The sequence below is a fragment of the Lipotes vexillifer genome, unplaced genomic scaffold, assembly GCF_000442215.2.
Source record: "Lipotes vexillifer unplaced genomic scaffold, Lipotes_vexillifer_v1.1 scaffold364, whole genome shotgun sequence".
Classification (NCBI taxonomy): domain Eukaryota; kingdom Metazoa; phylum Chordata; class Mammalia; order Artiodactyla; family Lipotidae; genus Lipotes; species Lipotes vexillifer.
This window is the reverse complement of record NW_006793912.1, coordinates 540833-562811: the sequence shown is the minus strand read 5'-3', so window position 1 is coordinate 562811 and position 21979 is coordinate 540833. Positions and strand designations below refer to the sequence as shown.

Genomic DNA, 21979 nt, shown 5'->3' with positions numbered 1-21979 from the left:
ACAGCATACCTGTGTGTTAAGACAAACGCAGAATCCTATATGAGTGAGCTTGTTTTGAGTTTTCACTTACTTTGAGTAAATGAATTCTGTTCTATCTGAGGGTAGATCCAGCCCTATCAGAGTTGTGAATATGCAGACCTACCTGGGTGAGAAATGTATCCAGGCCAGAGTGGGATTTCTAAGGACCGATGCTGATGGTGAAGGTGAGCGGGAGTGAGGGTGAGGAAGACACTGCAAAACTAAGTACAAGGTGATGTGAAGCCAAAGGACTTTGAGAACTTTTCACATGGAGGCGAAGGAGGACTCACAAGGACTAGATGGTACTCAGAGAAGGTCAGGAAGCAAGCCAAGGCCTGGAAGAAACTGATGATCCCAAACACACCTGACTGCGGGGTCATAATGAACCCACATCACTTCAGACCAAATATCTTGATCCAGCATCCTGTATCATCTCATACCATGTATGCCTGTGCCCATCTTGTTTCAACTGCAGGAACATATTTCTGTTCCTCCAACTTGCCAAACCCATCCCATCCTACCTCAGGGCCTTTGCATGTGCTACTCTATCCACCTAGAATGCCTCCCTTCCCCCCATTTACATGATTGGTTTATTTATAGTCAGGTCTCAGTCAAATGTCTTTCTTTGTCTATCCTGTCTGAAGGAACCCTCAGCCAGCCACTCTCTGTTACATGACCCTGTTTTATTGACTTTATAGCACTCATCACTCTCTGAAATCATCTTGGCTTTTGTTGACTTATTTAGAGTCTGAGTCCTCCTACTGGAATGTAAGCACTAGAGAGTAAGACCTTTTTTTGTTTGTTTAATTGGTCATTATATCCCCACTGCCTAGAATAGGACCAGGCTCCTGGCCAGGGTTCAATACATGTCTGTCCAATAAGTAGAGGGATGCATGAAGTCAAACACAATTGAAGAGAGAACCACATCATATATCAGCCAAAACAATCTGTATGGTTACTAATCTGAGAGTAAGGGGTCTGTGCTCTGGTATGTATGTGCATTTCTAAGCTTTTGTGTTGTGTTTTAAGTGCCTGACATTATTAAGGCCTTTATAAATATTAGATAATAGAGGATCATTTTTACAAATTCTACTCTTGTTTCAGCTAAACTAAATTGGTCCTTTGTAAACTAAGTAATTCAGGCAGCTCAGAGGGCAAGGCAAACTTCAATAGGTCATACCCACAGGAAATCTGAGATATCCTCAGTTGAGTTTAAAAATATTGAATTTATTAATAACTTATTTTTCAGAGTAAATCTTAAGTTTATATACAGGTAAAATTAAAATCAGCATGTGTGCTGAGTTTATATAAACAATCAGCATGTGTATTAAGTTAAAATAGTTATTTTTAACTTAATAGTATATAACTCAGCCAAAAAGCAAGTTTTTTAATTCTCACGGGCAAATCTTAGCTAATGTGTTGTAGATAAATCAGAGTCTGGTATGTGCATTTTGATTGTGAGAATTGGAGCTGTAGTTAGTGCGGGATTTCAATGGGACCTTCCTTGATTATAGTTGAGACCACAGGCTAACAGCTAGAGTGTGGGGCAGCTATGGAACAGTGTACACTGACCTGACCTTTCTGGGCTTCAGTCTCCTCACTGGAGAATGAAGAGCTTGAATTGGAGAATGAGATTAAAATGAATAACCCCAATGCTGTATTCTTGTCTTCATTTCTTATATCCAACCCCTTACACTGAATCCATGTATACATTATGGTTATCAGAAGCTATTTGTTAAGACACCTTGTATTTTGAAAAGAGACTTGTGATATGGATAAAATTTAGGCCATCCCCTCCTTTTACCATCTCCCATATCACACTCAAATTACTAACTTTTTAGCAGCCTCCTTTATTTCTATCCCATTTATCTAGGATTATTTTCTTCCTTTGGTTGATGGTAGTGCATGAATGCTTAGGATAGACTATTTGGTCTACAGGTAATACCTGGCTTCTGCAAAGGCCTCTGAAGGCCCTCAGATGCCATCTTATTAAAATGTGTCCACCCTGTTGTTTCGGGGATCTTCCTGAAGTGCTCTGAGAATGGTCAACCAGCGGACACATAAAGATTGTACTTTGAGGACAGCAAGCTAAGTTCTGTCTTTTCTTGTTGCTAAGGTAGTATTTGCCCTGAAGGAAAAGAAGGCTTCAGCTCAAGCTTCCATGGCAGGCATTTTTCACAAAGTTAAGCAACATAAATTTTGCTAAATATCTTGTAAATGTTAAAGAATTCAACCAAATTGTTCTCAATTATATATTTTTCAAAAATTTTCAGAAGTTGTATGTATGTGGACATACAACTCTTTACTGTGTTATATGTCACTTAATTAGCATGATCATCCCTCCTGTATTCAATTCTTACAGTACAGTCTTCACATTTTATAGATGTTGGATCATACTGTCACCATTTTACATTATAAAACTTTATACGCTTGCTTCTTTGAAATACAGATATTCATAAGTAAAAGATATAAGATATCAAGTCCTTGTTGAGAAAGCAACTGTGTATTTTACCTTCCCCCCCTCGTTTATTGTCCTTTCAACAGTTAAGTAGTTATATAAGAAATTTTAAAAAAGCACAATGAAGCACTCTTAACCCCACTATCAGAAGATAACCCCATATGAACTTGAGACCATATCATTCATGTTATTTTATAATGTGACATTTCTTTATGTGAAATGTTAATAATATACTTGCATTTAATGGAATGTTCTTTTAAACCTGATCATTAAATAACCATATGATATTTCATCCTGTAATTCTTCATAACATAACCCCTTATGTGGGAGGCAGTGTAGGTAGGTAAGAGAATAGGGTCTGAAGCAGACATGCTACTTTTGACTAGCTGTGACCATGGCCAAGTTGTGTACTCATTCCATTCCTCCATCTCCTTACCCAGAAAATTGGCATAACAGCTTTATTTTGGGTAATTTGAAGATTAAATACGTTGTAACACATGGTACTTAAACAGAGCACTGACAATAGTGCTGTACTATACTCTATTATTAGAGGATTATTATTCTATTATTACCTATAATTTTATTATTCTAGTAGAATAATTAAACACATGGTAAGACACATGGTAAGAACTCAATAAACATTCATTATTACCTATATTGTTTTTAGCTTTTTGATGTTAGAATACTGTGATGAATATATTTGAAGAAAAAAGGCTTTTGCTCTTGTCATATTATTTCCCTAAGATAAATTTTTAGATGTGTTGCCATCTTTGATACTTGCTGCTAAGTCACCCTCTGTGGAGGCTGTACTAACATCTGCTCTCCGTAGCACTCAGGGTAAGAGAGAAAGCACGTACTTTCTCACGGTGAGCGATGATGTTCTGGGAGTGCACCGTGGTGGAAAATGACAACTCCCATGTGAGGATTTCTGCAGTGCTCCAAACCACTGAATATTGAACAACTGGGGACTATTCAATGTACAATACTCTTTGTTTTTAATATTTATATAGTCTTCTGGCAAAGACATGAAAAAATAAAAACATGTTCTTTTTTTGTGTGCTTAGTATATTAGTCTCAATTTTGCTTGAAAAGATATTTGTATTGATAGGAAAATTTACACTTGACTACATTGTGAAGATGTCGTCTCCTATAGAAACTAATATTTCCTATTTTCAGAAAAAAGCGACAAAGCTTGGGAGCAATCAACCCTCCAGAACTCAGGCTGGTGGAACAGCTCCGGTCACCAAGGTCAGTAATTTCCTGAGCAAGAAAAGACCCCTACTCTACAGGTGTACCATTAGTGGGTGGGACTTGTAGGGAAGGTAAACAGTGTCCATATATCACTGAAAATTTTTGAACAAAGTACCATTTCTGTGCTGGTGGGGGTAGTGTGAGGCAGGAGGCATGTAATTTTTTACTAATGATTTGAATGATTTAAAACCTCGCAAAGCCATTTATGTTATTATTCTTACTGGCATGTAATAATGTGTCCAAAAATATTCATTATTACCACAAATATCTATAAATAATATTTGACTTTTGCACACACCAAATTTTCTTCATGAGTATTAACCACACCAGGCTCTTTGCTAAGTGTGCTGTATAATTATCTTAGGTAATCCCACCACAACCTTATAATTATTATTCCTTTATACCTGAGGAAACCTGGGCTCAGAGAGGTTAAGTAACCTCGACAAGATCACAAAGCCAGTAAGACGGAGGTAGGGTTCAAAGCCAGGTTTCCAGTTCACACAAGGTCCAGGACCTTATAAACTCTGATTGAGCCTTCTTTGGTAATATGACACTACAAAGCTTTGCAACTTATAAAAATCACTGAAATTTCATCTTGCAAGAGAAGATGTAACTACCATTTTAGCAAGTAGTTTTCAATATATAAAATAGTTTTGTTCCTCCCATTTCAGCTTGTGATCTTCCAGTATGTCCAAGATTATCAAAAACATTAACCTATTTCAGGCTTGCCTATACAACTATTGTAAATAAGCATTCTTCCTTTAAAACTGGTAGCTCTCCTATGGAGGGCTGTGGACTTTCTCATGGATGTTACTTGCTTGGTGAAGAGTTCGTATTTTAGTGCCTTCTGGAGCCTCAGCTGCTCTCCTAGCCCCTAAAAAGTACCCAAAGTAAAACTCAGCTGAGAAATGAGAAGAGGCTGGGCAAATGTGTCTCTGCTGCGGTTGCCCTCGGTAGTCCTCATATTCTATTGTTTGGAGGTCTCCAACTAAAAAAGATTTTCCGTATACTTCCTATCTTTTACAGTATTAGGACCTTTATTTAACTTACGCTTAAATTATGCCTCTAAATGAGAAGTCTCATGAGCAAAACCCCAGCCTCATGAGGTTTAGTGAATCATTTGTAAATGGTTTCTAGAATTTTCATTACCTAAACTCCTAGAGGGTCGGTACCTTGTGGAAAATTGTGCTTAGTTTTTGTTTTTGTTTTTCCCTTGAATTTCGTGGTAAGAAGCAGTCCCTTTCCCATCATTTTTCCATACAGGAGTATCATCCAATCATTTCAAGGTAGAATGCTTACAAAGAATTTGGCCATCCTCCCCAAACCCTGCTAGGTCTCAGGAAGCTGTGGGAGGGATTGTAACTGGGAGGTGGACACATTTAGCCACATAGTTATTGTTTTAGTTTACTGGCAAACTTGTAATTCTTTCCTTGGCTTCTGACACTGCCTTCTTCTCACCGCTGTGGCCTCTCCCGTCGCGGAGCACAGGCTCTGGACGCGCAGGCTCAGCGGCCATGGCTCACGGGCCCAGCCGCTCCGCAGCATGTGGGATCTTCCCGCGCCGGGGCATGAACCCGTGTCCCCTGCATCAGCAGGCGGACTCTCAACCACTGCGCCACCAGGGAAGCCCCTCTCGATTATTCTTTTTCACTGTGGTTTCCTGACTCAATTTCCTTCAGCAGTTTCCTGAATATTAGTTTTTCCAGGATTTAATTCTTCATTCCTTCCTTTCCATATCTTTAACTCTTATAGAGTATTAGAAGAAAAAAATACATATGCTTTCTTGTTTTTCTTATTTTGTCTTTTGATGCCAGATTGAAAGGGCTCGGTATCATCATCACCTAAAAATGATCATTCCCATGCATCATTCAGAAAAGCTGGGGGTAATAGCATTTGTGATCACTTGAAGCATTTTATTACACAATTAATGATCATAACACACACAGGCAAATAATATTCTCCCAACACATGACATGACAAAATAGTAAATACAATTGGCAGTGAGAATTAGGCCTGGTTTTCTTGATTCTGGACACATTCAACTCGAAAGTTAAAGTGACAATTTTACAACTATTAAGAAAATCATAGTCTGTATTAAAGATTCAGTATTTAATGATAGAATGGTTACCATGTATTGCAGAACTGTTTTATGAGAGTTCTTACAAAATCAGTAATTATGTGCACAAATAACACCACTTCTGCCATGCAGTCCTGGGCTTGGAGGATCCAGAGCACTTAAGTGGCATAGATATTTCTATTGAATAACTCAAAATAATTATTATAAGATGTTTAGTGCTTAAATTTTAATAAATTAATAATGAGGACTAATGAGGTTATAGAAATTAGACTCTTGACCCGGGTTCTTTGGTGGGGCTAATGGAAGACCCTCGGACGGCTCACGCCAAGGAGTACTTCCCAGAACTTCTGTTGCCAGTGTCCTTGTCCTCACGGTGAGAGGTAGCCACCCCTGCCTCTGCAGGAGACCCTCCAACACTAGCAGGAGCCAGAACTTGATGAAGAAATGCAGATTCCAGAATCTTGGACAGAACCTTTACAAGCCGTGTGGATGAAAGGCTCTTGGTGCTGCAGCCAGGAGGCAATGCTGTGCCACTGAGGTGGGAGAGCCAAGTTCAGGACACTGGTCCACAAGAGACCTCCCAGTTCCACATAATATCAAATGGCGAAAATCTCCCAGAGATCTCCATCTCAACACCAGCACCCAGCTTCACTCAATGACCAGCAAGCTACAGTGCTGGACACCCTATGCCAAACAACTAGCAAGACAGGAACACAACCCCACCCATTAGCAGAGAGGCTGCCTAAAATCGTAGTAAGTCAGGAGACACCCCAAAACACACCACCAGATGTGGACCTGCCCACCAGAAACACAAGATCCAGCCTCATCCACCAGAACACAGGCACTAGTCCCCTCCACCAGGAAGCCTACACAACCCACTGAACCAACTTTAGCCACTGGGGACAGACACCAAAAACAACGGGAACTACGAACCTGCAGCCTGCCAAAAGGAGACCCCAAACCCAGTAAGATAAGCAAAATGAGAAGACAGAAGTACACACAGCAGATGAAGGAGCAAGATAAAAACCCACTAGACCTAACAAATGAAGAGGAAATAGGCAGTCTACCTGAAAAAGAATTCAGAATAATGATAGTAAAGATGATCCAAAATCTTGGAAATAGAATAGAGAAAATGTAAGAAACATTTAACAAGGACCTAGAAGAGGAGACAAGCAACGATGAACAACACAATAAGTGAAATTAAAAATACTCTAGAAGGGATCAATAGCAGAATAACTGAGACAGAAGAACGGAGAAGTGACCTGGAAGATAAAGTAGTGGAAATAACTACTGCAGAGCAGAATAAAGAAAAAAGAACGAAAAGAACTGAGGACAGTCTTAGAAGCTCTGGGACAACATTACACACACCAACATTCAAATAATAGGGGTTCCAGAAGAAGAAGAGAAAAAGAAAGGGACTGAGAAAATATTTGAAGAGATTATAGTTGAAAACTTCCCTAATATGGGAAAGGAAATAGTTAATCAAGTCCAGGAAGCACAGAGAGTCCCATATAGGACAAATCCAAGGAGAAACACGCCAAGACACATATTAATCAAACTGTCAAAAATTAAATACAAAGAAAACATATTAAAAGCAGCAAGGGAAAAGCAACAAATAACACACAAGGGAATCCCCATAAAGTTCACCTCTGATCTTTCAGCAGAAACTCTGCCAGCCAGAAGGGACTGGCAGGACATATTTAAAGTGATGAAGGAGAAAAACCTGCAACCAAGATTACTCTACCCAGCAAGGATCTCATTCAGATATGATGGAGAAATTAAAACCTTCACAGACAAGCAAAAGCTGAGAGAGTTCAGCACCACCAAACCAGCTTTACAACAAATGCTAAAGGATCTTCTCTAGGCAAGAAACACAAGAGAAGGAAAAGACCTACAATAACAAACCCAAAACAATTAAGAAAATGGGAATAGGAACATACATATTGATAATTACCTTAAATGTAAATGGATTAAATGCTCCCACCAAAAGACACAGACTGGCTGAATGGATACAAAAACAAGACCCATATATATGCTGTCTACAAGAGACCCACTTCAGACCTAGAGACACATACAGACTGAAAGGGAGGAGATGGAAAAAGATATTCCATGCGAATGGAAACCAAAAGAAAGCTGCAGTAGCAATTCTCATATCAGACAAAATAGACTTTAAAATAAAGACTATTAGAAGAGACAAAGAAGGACACTACATAATGATCAAGGATCGATCCAAGAAGAAGGTAGAACAATTGTAAATACTTATGCACCCAACATAGGAGCACCTCAATACATAAGGCAAATACTAACAGCCATAAAAGGGGAAATCAACAGTAACACAATCATAGTAGGGGACTTTAACACCCCACTTTCACCAATGGACAGATCATCCAAAATGAAAATAAATAAGGAAACACAAGCTTTAAATGATACATTAAATAAGATGGACTTAATTGATATTTATGCCAAAAACAACAGAATACACATTTTTCTCAAGTGCTCATGGAACATTCTCCAGGATAGATCATATCTTGGGTCACAAATCAAGCCTTGGTAAATTTAAGAAAATTGAAATTGTATCAAGTATCTTTTCCGACCACAACGCCATGAGACTAGATATCAATTATAGGAAAAGATCTGTAAAAAATACAAACACATGGAGGCTAAACAATACACTACTTAATAACGAAGTGATCACTGAAGAAATCAAAGAGGAAATTAAAAAATACCTAGAAACAAATGACAATGGAGATACAACGACCCAAAACCTATGGGATGCAGCAAAAGCAGTTCTAAGAGGGAAGTTTATAGCAATACAATCCTACCTTAAGAAACAGAAAACATCTCGAATAAACAACCTTACCTTGTACCTAAAGCAATTAGAGGAAGAAGAACAAAAAAAACCCAAAGTTAGCAGAAGGAAAGAAATCATAAAAATCAGATCAGAAATAAATGAAAAAGAAATGAAGGAAACAATAGCAAAGATCAATAAAACTAAAAGCTGGTTCTTTGAGAAGATAAACAAAATTGACAAACCATTAGCCAGACTCATCAAGAAAAAAAGGGAGAAGACTCAAATCAATAGAATTAGAAATGAAAAAGGAGAAGTAACTGACGCTGCAGAAATACAAAAGGTTGTGAGAGATTACTACAAGCAACTCTATGCCAATAAAATGGACAACCTGGAAGAAATGGACAAATTCTTAGAAATGCACAAGCTGCCAAGATTGAATCAGGAAGAAATAGAAAATGTGAACAGACCAATCACAAGCACTGAAATTGAAACTGTGATTAAAAATCTTCCAACAAACAAAAGCCCAGGACCAGATGGCTTCACAGGAGAAATCTATCAAACATTTAGAGAAGAGCTAACACCTATCCTTCTCAAACTCTTCCAAAATATAGCAGAGGGAGGGACACTCCCAACCTCATTCTACGAGGCCACCATCACCCTGATACCAAAACCAGACAAGAATGTCACAAAGAAAGAAAACTACAGGCCAATATCACTGATGAACATAGAGGCAAAAATCCTCAACAAAATACTAGCAAACAGAATCCAACAGCACATTAAAAGGGTCATACACCATGATCAAGTGGGATTTATTCCAGGAATGCAAGGATTCTTCAATATATGCAAATCAATCAATGTGATACACCGTATTAACAAATTGAAGGAGAAAAACCATATGGTCATCTCAATAGATGCAGAGAAAGCTTTTGACAAAATTCAACACCCATTTATGATAAAAACCCTACAGAAAGTAGGCATAGAGGGAACTTTCCACATAATAAAGACCATGTATGATAAGCCCACAGCCAACATCATCCTCAATGGTGAAAAACTGAAAGCATTTCCACTAAGATCAGGAACAAGACAAGGTTGCCCACTCTCACCACTGTTATTCAACATAGTTTTGGAAGTTTTAGACACAGCAATCAGAGAAGAAAAGGAAATAAAAGGAAACCAAATCGGAAAAGAAGAAGTAAAGCTGTCACTGTTTGCAGATGACATGATACTATACATAGAGAATCCTAAAGATGCTCCCAGAATACTACTAGAGCTAATCAATGAATTTGATAAAGTAGCAGGATACAAAATTAATGCACAGAAATCTCTGGCATTCCTATATACTAATGATGAAAAATCTGAAAGTGAAATCAAGAAAACACTCCCATTTACCATCGCAACGAAAATTATAAAATATGTAGGAATAAACGTAAGGAGACAAAAGACCTATATGCAGAAAATTATAAGACCCTGATGAAAGAAATTAAAGATGATACAAATAGATGGAGAGATATACCATGTTCTTGGATTGGAAAAGTCAACATTGTAAAAATGACTCTACTACCCAAAGCAATCTACAGATTCAATGCAATCCCTATCAAACTACCACTGGCATTTGTCACAGAACTAGAACAAAAAATTTCACAATTTGTATGGAAACACAAAAGACCCCGAATAGCCAAAGCAATCTTGAGAACGATATAAACGGAGCTGGAGGAATCAGGCTCCCTGACTATACTACAAAGCTACAGTAATCAAGACAGTCTGGTACTGGCACAAAAACAGAAAGATTGATCAATGGAACAGGATAGAAAGCCCAGAGATAAACCCATGCACATATGGTCACCTTATCTTTGATAAAGGAGGCAGGAATGTACAGTCGAGAAAGGACAGCCTCTTCAATAAGTGGTGCTGGGGAAACTGGACAGGTACATGTAAAAGTATGAGATTAGATCACTCCCTAACACCATACACAAAAATAAGCTCAAAATGGATTAAAGACCTAAATGTAAGGCCAGACACTATCAGACTCTTAGAGGAAAACATAGGCAGAACACTCTATGACATAAATCACAGCAAGATCCTTTTTGACCCACCTGCTAGAGAAATGGAAATAAAAACAAAAATAAACAAATGGGACCTAATGAAACTTCAAAGCTTTTGCACAGCAAAGGAAACCATAAACAACACCAAAAGACAACCCTCAGAATGGGATAAATTATTTTCAAATGAAGCAACTGACAGAGGATTAATCTCCAAAATTTACAAGCAGCTCATGCAGCTGAATAACAGAAAAACAAACAACCCAATCCAAAAATGGGCAGAAGACCTAAACAGACATTTCTCCAAAGAAGATATACAGACTGCCAACAAACACATGAAAGAATGCTCAACATCACTAATCATTAGAGAAATGCAAATCAAAACTACAGTGAGATATCATCTCACACCAGTCAGAATGGCCATCATCAAAACATCTAGAAACAATAAATGCTGGAGAGGGTGTGGAGAAAAGGGAACACTCTTGCACTGCTGGTGGGAATGTGAATTGGTACAGCCACTATGGAGAACAGTATGGAGGTTCCTTAAAAAACTACAAATAGAACTACCATATGACCCAGCAATCCCACTACTGGGCATATACCCTGAGAAAACCATAATTCAAAAAGAGTTATGTACCAAAATGTTCATTGCAGCTCTATTTACAATAGCCAGGAGATGGAAACAACCTAAGCGTCCATCATCGGATGAATGGATAAAGAAGATGTGGCACATATATACAATGGAATATTACTCAGCCATAAAAAGAAACGAAATTGGGCTATTTGTAATGAGGTGGATGGACCTAGAGTCTGTCATACAGAGTGAAGTAAGTCAGAAAGAGAATGACAAGGACCGTATGCTAACACATATATATGGAATTTAAGGGAAAAAATGTCATGAAGAACCTAGGGGTGAAACAGGAATAAAGACACAGACCTACTAGAGAATGGACTTGAGGATATGGGGCGGGGGAAGGGTAAGCTGTGACAAAGTGAGAGAGTGGCATGGACATATATACAGTACCAAACGTAAAATAGATAGCTAGTGGGAAGCAGCCGCATAGCACAGGGAGATCAGCTCTCGGTGGTTTGTGACCACCTAGAGGGGTGGGATAGGGAGGGGGGGAGGGAGGGAGACGCAAGAGGGAAGAGATATGGGAACATATGTATATGTATAATTGATTCACTTTGTTATAAAGCAGAAACTAACACACCACTGTAAAACAGTTATACTCCAATAAAGATGTAAAAACAAAAAAAAAAGAAAAAAGAAATTAGACTCTTATTAAATAAGAAAATAGTTGCGATCCACAGTCAGGCAACTGTGTTACTGGAAGAGTTCTCAGGCAGCTTCTATCGTAACCACCAACTTATTCAGGTAAGGAAAGCGAGGTTGAACTTGCATCAGGACTGTCTCTGCAGGAGAGCACAGCTATTAAGAAGAAGTACTGGTTAAAGTTGTCAGTTCCAATTGGAATTTACTCTGACTAGTTCAAGCTAAAAAGGAATTTCTTAAGGGATGGCGGGTAGCTCCTAGAGAAATCCAGAAGGCTCCAGCAGAAGGAATGTAGTTTCACAGCCAGGAACAATGCCTGGAGGACACACCGTGGGAGCTTCTCCTTGCTGCCACCGCAGCTCAGCACCTATCACATTTAGGACTGGAGGCCAGAAACTCTGGCACTGCCAATCTCAAATGCTGAAAACCCTTATCATAACACAGATCTACCAGTGGGTGGCGCCTCCACACAGGCTTATTTTCAATCTCACTCGTGTGAGGCACGGCTGATTGGCCAGTGCAATTCCCATGCCTCAGCTCTGCTGCAAGGGGAATCTGGGGTTGGGAATGCTCTGGTTCTTCTTTGGGAAGGTGCTTATTGATTAGGTGAGAAATGATCCGTGAGTAGTGAGGATTTTTCAAGTGTATTGTCAGCTGCCAGCTATCCACTACAGAAAGGAAAACAGGAGAATTACCTGTTTGAACTGGAGGAAAATCACTGATTATAGGTTGTTTAGCAACATTAGGCCTTTTAAACAGAAGAGGGTACAAACAGCTTTTCTCCCAGTTAGAGAGGAGAAAATCTGCACAGGAATAAGCACCCACCAGAGAAGTCCTTCTGTGGTTTTGGCCCTGGTTCTGCCATAACTAGCTGTGTTAACTTTGGCGGCACAGCCCTCCTCCCAGGCCTTTACTTTTCTCATCCATAATATGACTGAGGGGCTGAATAAACTCTGCATATTGTGGAAGGTATTCCATCGTTCAGCGTCAGCCTCACCCACAGAACCACTGGACCACATGTGGTGTGTTTGGTGACTCTGTTTGCTAAGCAGGCAAGCGTTTCTATTTCAAAAGTTCTGCATGTATTTTAACGTGCTAGGAAAGTAAACTAGCACTTCAAACTCGTGATCCCATGGATAGTTTTGCTTAAGACAAGGCTAGATTAATGGTTAAAAAGGTAAATCTGTTTTTTTAAATATTAAGTACGTGTAGCTGTGGCAGATTAAAAAATATTAAGTAGGTAGTATACAAATAACCAAGGTTTGGAAAACAAGATCAGAGCAGTAATTCTCATATTTTAATGTACATACTGAATCGGTGAGGTGTTTACTAAAATGAAGACTCTGACTCAGGAAGTCTGGAGCGAGGCTGAGATTCTTTCTGCTTTTCTAACAAGCTCCCAGTTACTGCTGCTGCTGGTCTGGCGACCACACTTTGAGCAGCAAGAATGCTGAATTGTGCTGAATGTGGGTAATTTAGACCACCTGTACCTTAGATTACCTAAACATCGATTAGAAAATCTGGTTAAAATGCAGATCCTCAGGTTCCAAGCCGCAAGAATCTGATTCACCAGGAGGGGGTAGGTCCAGGATTTTCTCTATTTAATAAATACCCTCCAGTTTTTCAGATGCAGGTGATGTGGAGGCCCCACTGGGGGAAAGGATGAGCCTCAGGGACTGGGATAGACACGGCACATCTGGGAGTGATACATCCCTCTTTATCTCCAGGGAAGGGAGCCCCTTTCTACCTGCCCTGCAGGACAAGAATCTTTGGAAAATTTACTTCATAACCACGTAATTACTAACCTGTACTCTTGAGGAGCTCAGACATACTCACCCTCATTGAGGGAGTTATGCTGCCTAATGGTGGGGCTCTGGGACCCAGGGCTCATCCCTCTTGGGGAGTGGCCCAAATAAGTCATCCTAGTTGTCTTTTGTCTCAGGAAAACCTAGACGAGCTGAGGTTTATTTGAGAAACAATAAAGCAGAGAAAATACTGACAGTAAACAAAAAAGGAATTTTAAGCTGAATTTTCATCAAGAAGAATTATGAAAATCTACAAACAATAAATGCTGGAGAGGGTATGGAGAAAAGGGAACCCTCTTGCTCTGTTGGTGGGAATGTAAGTTGATACAGCCACTGTGGAGAACAGTATGGAGGTTCCTTAAAAAACTAAAAATAGAACTACCATACGACCCAGCAGTCCCACTACTGGGCATATACCCTGAGAAAACCATAATTCAGAAAGAGTCATGTACCACAATGTCCACTGCAGCACTGTTTACAATAGCCAGGACATGGAAGCAACCTAAGTGACCATCAACAGATGAATGGATAAAGAAGATGTGGCACACATATGCAATGGAATATTACTCAGCCACAGAAAGAAATGAAATTGAGTTATTTGTCGTGAGCTGTATGGACCTCGAGTCTGTCATACAAAGTGAAGTAAGTCAGAAAGAGAAAAACAAATACCGTATGCTAACACATATATATGGAATCTAAAAAAAAAAGGTTCTGATGAACCTAGGGGCAGGACAGGAATAAAGACGCAGATGTGGAGAATGGACTTGAGGACACGGGGAGGGGGAAGGGTAAACTGGGACAAAATGAGAGAGTGGCATGGACATATATACACTACCAAATGTAAAATAGCTAGCTAGTGGGAAGCAACCACATAGCACAGGGAGATCAGCTTGGTGCTTTGTGTTCACCTAGAGGGGTGGGATACGGAGGGTGGGAGAGAGACGCAAGAGGGAGGAGATATGGGGATATATGTATATGTATAGCTGATTCACTTGGTTATACAGCAGAAACTAACACAACGTTGTCAAGCAATTATACTCCAGTAAAGATGTTGAAAAAAAAAAGAATTATGAGGACAGGGTCTTCTTCTCAGGGAATTATAATAAAATATTAGAGTTGGAAGGGCTCTTACTTCGCCACCTTTATTTAACCGAAGTAAAGGAACACTGATAATAGACAAGGTGGTTGTGAGGAACACCTAGCAGGAGAAGTCAGGGCGACCCCACGTGCTTTGACTGCCGGGCGCAGGCGGGTGCGCCACTGCGCGCTGTGCCGCTGAGCTCTCCGCCTTCGGAATGCCATCACCTCTGGCTTGGAGGCTGAAGGACTGGCTGCTCAGCTGTCACTAGCTATCGGCCTGAGGCCTCGGGTCCTCAGCCTCCCTCCACCGCAGCCTCCTGCACTCATATACCCCAAGCTCACTGCCCAGAGTCTTCACTGTGATTGCTTTACGGCTTTGGGAAAAGTTGGCTTCCCATATTTCCTTTAAATTTTAGAACTCTTCTCTCTAACCCCATCACTTACATTTATTAGTTGGCATTCTTCTATAAGGGAGAGCATTTCCTTCTCCCCTATATACTTATTCATTCATTTATTTATTTATAGCAGTATGAATTCATGAATTCTTATTCTGTGGCTTAAAATCCCTTCTTAGTTATTTTGAAATGTATAGTCATAATGTATCACGTCCAGTAATTCAGTAGAATTCTAGTTCTGTTCAACTGCTCTTTTTTAAAAAATCCGTTATACAATATGAATTGTTAAGTTACTTTATAGCTTCAAAAGTAATATTTGGGGGCGTGTGTTTGCAAAGAGCCCACTTTGGGCCTTTGGCGACATCCTAGGAGTGGTAGACCTCTGCCATCGGCCGGTGGCCTGCATCACAGGCCGCGCTGTTTAGCCTGCCAGCCTCCGGGATGCCAGCCCCGCGATGAGTCGGCGGCAGCGGCACCTCCCTCCCGGAACCACGCTGGGGGCGGGCGAAGGGGGCGGGGAGCGGCCAGCGTCGCGTCCTGGGGCCGCCCCGCCGCCTCCCTCTCTGCGGACTGGGCTGAGGCTCCAAACGGAAACCGAGAGGGCCGCGCCCAACCGGGAATGCAAACATCCCCCAAACCCCGCTGAAGTCTCTGGGCCCGGAAGCCGGACGCGGAGTGAGTACTGATTTCGGCTGCTTCCCAGGCGGGCAGCCCGCGCTGCCTTCGCGCCGGCCCTGCGCGTCCCAGGCTCGGATCCTGCCGCGGCTCCCAGACTTGGACGTGCGCTCTTACCCGTCTCTTGCCCTTGAGGATCCATTTCCTTCCAAACGGGTTCTAAGTTCACTTGTGTTACTAGTCAACCCCTCCTCCCTGTCGGCGCCACTGTTGCTGGCTTCTGGGCTGGGAATGTGTCTGGTGATCGTACACGGTAGGGTTACAAAACCAGGAGTTTGTGTGATCCGGAGAAAATGCTGAAAGAAGAAAAGCAGGAGCTCTGTCGATTTGGTTTGGCACTTTTATCTCTAGGGTTAGACCCAATCTTCTCCCCGAGCCCTGCCCCCTCCACTGTGATGACTTCCGTTTTAGAGAATGCCCCCTCACTGTGTATAACCTCTCCGTTTACCTGATACATGCTGGGTGTGGTGTGGCAAATGTGACATGTTTTGGTTCTATTTCCTTGAACACAGCCTGAGACTGTGGTCGGATGACATCGCTGAGGGGTACTTTGTACCTGTCTTTCAAGAATGGAAATGTTTTCATGGAGATTTGACGATCTTTTATGTATAGTTAGGGTCCTAGCATTCCTCAGTTATAAACGGGTAAGAGGCAAGTTCTTTATACCCATTTTACAGCTTGAGAAAACGAGGCAGAGTTTAAGAAGCTTCCTTAAAGGGCTGGACCTTGGGGCCTCTGATGAGCCCTCTAGGAACCCACCTATACCTACATCAGAGGAAGGGAAGTGCTTAATCAGCAGCTCTGGAAAGTTCCTGATATATGAGATGTTTTCTAGCGAGAAAACCTCTGCATTGCAGCGAAGGTCAATAAGGAGTGGCATCTACTGTTCAAAAGGGTAAAGTTTATTTTCTAATGAGTAACTTAAAGAGTGCCTCTTCCTGACATTTTGTTTGTGGCACTGAATTTAACTTTTGCACACTGATTTTTCAGTATCTAAAGGATATCTGTCGCTGGGAATGCTGCCTGGCATCTAGGAGACAGTATAAGATTAAAACGAAGTAGTGACGTTTAGCAAAATTATGCCGAACTAGCAAAGGCCACATCTGCTGACGGAGAAGGGGTAGGTGGCCAATAGCAATGAGGATGGAGCGGGAATCCTGGTGCATGCAGCAAGGACCCTTGGTGACTATTATAAAAAAGTGAGCTTCACAGACTGCCTGACAGTGTTTATGAAGCAGGGCATTCAAGTGTAAATGTTGGTTATGGTTCGGTTCACATGCTTTGAGAGAGGATTCCCACTGCAGAGAGGAGTTGATTATAGTACAGTATTAGTGGTAGGTTCAGTTTCTTGATGGTTCCATGAATTGGCTGAGTATAATTCTTCTCTCACAATGAAAATTTAAAAGGTATCATGTAAAATAGCAGTCTGAAAGAATGAAACAAAATTAAGAAAACAGGAATTGATTTGAACTTTTTAAAAATCAGTCAGATATTTGTGTTCCTGTTCATTGTTTATAATAACAATTATATCTTTAATGCATCACCACTTCTTAGGTAGGGCTATTTACTTTTCCCAAAATATGAACCATCTAATTGTCTAGTCCTGTTTAAATAAAAAGCCCACAGCCTATGTTCTCCTGTATACATAGATGTCTTTGTATCTTTTCTTTCATTATACCTCAGAGTGCCCTCATTTTGAAGACTATGTGAATCCGGAATATGTGTTTTAGCATCAATTTGTCTGGCCTCATAAGAGGAACATATTTTATCCTATAGTTTTTGATATATTGAATTAATAATCTGCATACTGGGAAAGTACAATGGGTCTTCAAAAACAATTGTGTTTTATTTTTTTCTCTGTGAATAGCTTTTAACTTAAAAATGTCAGCTACCCAGTGTTTCTCAACAGAGTACTAATGGCATTTGGGTTGACGATTCTTAGTTGGGCAGGGCTGTCTTGTTCCCACTGAATGCCAGAGCGTGACAAAAACACTCTCTCTCTCACGTGTCTTAAAATACCATTTAGTTGGGTGCTACTCCCCCTTGTTAAGAACAGTTGGTACACTATTTTTATGGTAAGCCATATAAATAATTACTCAGTCCCATTATTTCCAATTTTTAAGGCACTTTACAGTATCCCTTAAGACATGTTGACTTCTGAGCAAGTCCGTATATTTGGACGTTGGAGATTTGGGTGGAGGCTATGTGTAATCCTATTGCTAGTAAAGTGTCACTCTTACCCTTGTGCCCTTCTGTCCACGTTAGGCAATAATAATAAATTATTAGCAAGTGACTTTAATAGGTTTCAGGAAAAAGAACAGATCAGCACAATCTGTATTAGATCTGAGTATTAATATTTATAGCTACATTTACTGATAATTACTGGGTTCTAGGCATATGTTGAACACTCTACATGATGTGATGATAATGCAGTGATGAAGTAGATACCCTTATTATGCCCATTTTTCAGATTAAGAAAGTAAGAGCCTGATCTCTTAACCATTGCACCGTATTGTTTCTCAGGACATGTTGAACAGCTCTCCATAAAATACTTTCCAAAATATGAGTTTTAATGGGTGAAGTTAACACACACTAAAGTCTCGTTTGGTTACATAGTCTCATTTGGCTCCCTTTGGTTACCTCTGATTACCTTTGTTCTTAGAATACCAGCTTTTCACTATACTGTGAGCCCTTTGAAGACAGGATCCACATCTTTGGACCCCCATTGCATCTACCACGGTGCCTTCCACATAGTAATTTCTCAATAAATATTTATTGAATTGAAAAAGAATATTGGTTTTATCTTAAAATGAACAGAGCCTTAAGATACCACTGCACTAGTTTAGAAATTTATCCTGGGTAGGCAGAAAAAGTAAAATAATATTCATTTTTGTTCTCTAGAATTTATAAGTAGAGTTTTTTGAACTTAACATCTGCTTGTCCTTTAGCTAAAGATTAAAGAGTAGATAATCAACATTATCAGTAATCAACTCTTTTTTTATTAACTTCTACAATGGCCAGACATGGTGCTAGGAATACAGAAGTGAAGTATATGGTCCATATAACAAATATAAAAACGCAGTGTAAAAAGTGCTAAAAAGCATTGCTATCAAGGTGCTATGAAAGCACAGTGGAAGGTTGAGGGAAGGGGGCTGAGGTTAAGCTTGGCCCTGTTTTTCTGGGAATAAACATTAGGAATATGAGTCCCGTAAGGCAGATCTGCAACCAGTCAGTTGGATGCAGGACTCTTCAGAGGTCTGAACACATCCAACTTCCCAAGCGTTGGCTCTTCTCGTTCAGTATTTTCTTAATCCCAGCTTTCCAGATTTGCCCTTAACTACCAGTAGAGGTACTATGGTCTCCCCCTGTATACTTTTCTGTGTGCTGTTATGTAGGACAGAGAGTTCTGATTCATTCTAGGGCTCTCTTATGAGATGTTCTTGACAACTGTCCCTTGTAGACAGACTGGATTTCCATCCAGTGTCAACTATACCTGAGGTCTCCATTTGTCCTGCGCTCTACACAGTTGAACTGGAGACCCCACAGCTGACTGAGTCTGTGTTGTCCGTCTTCCAAGCCAGCTTTGAGGGTGACAGGTTTCCACTGCTCATCTTCCTGTTTCTTTCTTCACCACCCAACCTAGGGTGCAGGGGAGGGCAGACAAGCTCGTCAACAGAATAACCTGCCCCTGGATTCCAGACACTTAGCTCTAAGGACACATTGTCTCAATTTAGTTTCTTATTTCGCATTTGGCAGCTGCCACGCTGTGGGGACATATCCTTAGCAAGACAAGGAGAACCTCAGATGCCTATCTACTCACCTTTTATCATTTTTACTGACTCCTTCCCCAGGAATAATTGGCATACATTAGTTACAAAGGTGCTGCTTGGTCCGTTTTGTTGGTAGTGTTTATTTCTTTGCCCACAGATCCCTTTGCAACACTTAAAAAAAAAAAACTAACGCTTAGTTTTATTTGGGAGGATTTCTTATAAGTTGGAAAGAGGATTTGGGTCTGCTTTTACTGATTAACCAAGTTAACTTTGGTAAACAGTTTTTTGTTTTTTTTACATATTTCCAACACACTTATAATTATCCTCAGTTCTCTAGGCCCCATGGTACATACTGATCATAATGGCTAAGATATGGGTGAGTGGTGATGACACTGTGGCTTGTCATCATCAGAGTCCTGGAATATAAGGTGTTTCCCAGTGAGTCCTGCCGATGGACTACTGAGGAATGAGGAAGCTGACTGTAATCAAAGCAAGGCTTCCTTAATTGCACAGAGCTGTGCTTTAACAGTTGGGGGTCTCTTTAGAAAAGAGAAGTTTCTTGGTTCTCAAATAGAAAATGCAGGCCAGTAGGATAATTCCAGACTAATCCATGGCCCTGGGGCTCTCACGATCCTTGTCCTGGGGATGTACTGCACCCCCTTGGGATACTCTAATTCAGTATTTCATTATATGTAGTCTGGAGAGCATCTGTGTCAAATTCACCTGAGATACTTATTTAAAAATGGAGATTTCCCAAGCCCCATCTCAGGCTTACCCAGTCAGAATCACTGAGGCATCTATGGCTTAATAAGCTCTCGAGGTAAATCCTTACACCTGTTAAAGTTTGATGAGCGCTGCTCTAAGAAGTGAGTTGGGCTAGCTAGAGCCTATCTGTAAGCAGTCGTCTTCTGACCTTAGCAATGCAGTGAAATCTTGGTGAGTGCTGTAGCTATTCACAGGGGCTGAGACTTTTGAATCATACTGAGGGGCCCCCATGAACTGGCGTGATTGATGTTTATGGCCCTCTTTTGGAGCCCAAGAAAGGGCCTGGACCACTCCCATTTCACTCAAAGTTGCTATAAGAGATTGAGTCCCTTTTAGTGTGCAGGCATACTCTTTGGACTCTATAATGGATTGAGGTCCCCTGCACAAGTGACCTCAGTATAAAGACCTAGATGAGACCTTGGCGCCTCCAGAGATACCCAAAATAGAGGTGTTGCGGGAGAACACTGTTCCTAAAGAGAAACCAGGGGCTTAGTCTCCTGCATATTGTTTCTTTATTAGCTGTACTAAGGGTGGCCAGACAAAGGAGCAAAGAATAAAGTTATTTGTATGTTTTTCAGTTGTATAAGCCTTTTCTATTTCATCCTTATCATGAAAATAGGAAATTGTGTTTATATCCAACAGGGCAAATAAGATCCTCATATAACGCCATTACCATGGCTTGTCATTATCAGAGTCCTGGAATATAAATATCCTCATGCTTTTAGACATACATCTTTTCATAATATTTTATTTACAAAGATGTATCAGGTTCAGAGGCCTTGGTCTACAGCAGGGAATTGAAACTTGTTGCCAGAATTTTCATCTTCCAGAATTCTCCACTTCTCTTTCATATTCACCATCTCTTGATTTATCTCTTTATTTAATTAATGTTTTAACGTTAAATTTTATACAGTATTTCTTTGTGTCTGGAACAGAAGGGGGCTCTCGAATCAGAATTCACATTAATTTTATTAAGCCTGCACAATGTATTTAAAATGTTTGAAAGCCTTTAGATGAGGAACACATGTTCTATTTTGTCATGAAGCCTCCTACTCCCTTTTCATACTGGCCTGATACACTCATTCACATCCCCCAACGTATATTTTCATTTGAGTTTTAGACTCCTGATTTACAGAGATAGGCAAATATTATTTTTCTGAGAACTCAATTAATAAATATTTTGAAAATCGCACTTTTTTTTTCCTTAAATCCTTGCAGCTGAGCTATATACTAGATGTGTGGATGTGTATAGCATTAAGAGTTTCTCTAGTGGTCCAGAATATCTGCCTATAAAATTTCAGCACTGTTGGGCTTGGTGATGTCTACAGCGTTCTATATTTTTCTGTTGTAAGAAAAGTGTGCACTACAGGCATAATCGCAAGTATCAAGTGTCCTCAGGGTTTAGGGTCATGAGACTGGAGAAGACAGATATTCTTGGGGTATTGCAGGACTGTCTTTTTAGGGAGCATATAGGCTCTTTAGTAACCTGGGCTGGCAGTATCAGCACTAAAAATCTTTCTTTCAAAACCAGCTGGAAAGTACTTTTGAAATGTAACTTTGTGAATCTATCCTATTATCT

The 21979-nt window shown here is 40.3% G+C and overlaps 1 protein-coding gene across 1 annotated transcript in view; it reads left to right on the top strand.

The window, feature by feature from the left end:
• The window catches only part of CAST (calpastatin), a 134122-nt gene that overhangs the window by 32135 nt on the left and 80008 nt on the right, over nt 1–21979 (top strand). The window contains 1 exon segment of the mRNA XM_007466871.1: nt 3653–3724. Coding sequence (XP_007466933.1) covers nt 3653–3724 — 72 coding nt within the window.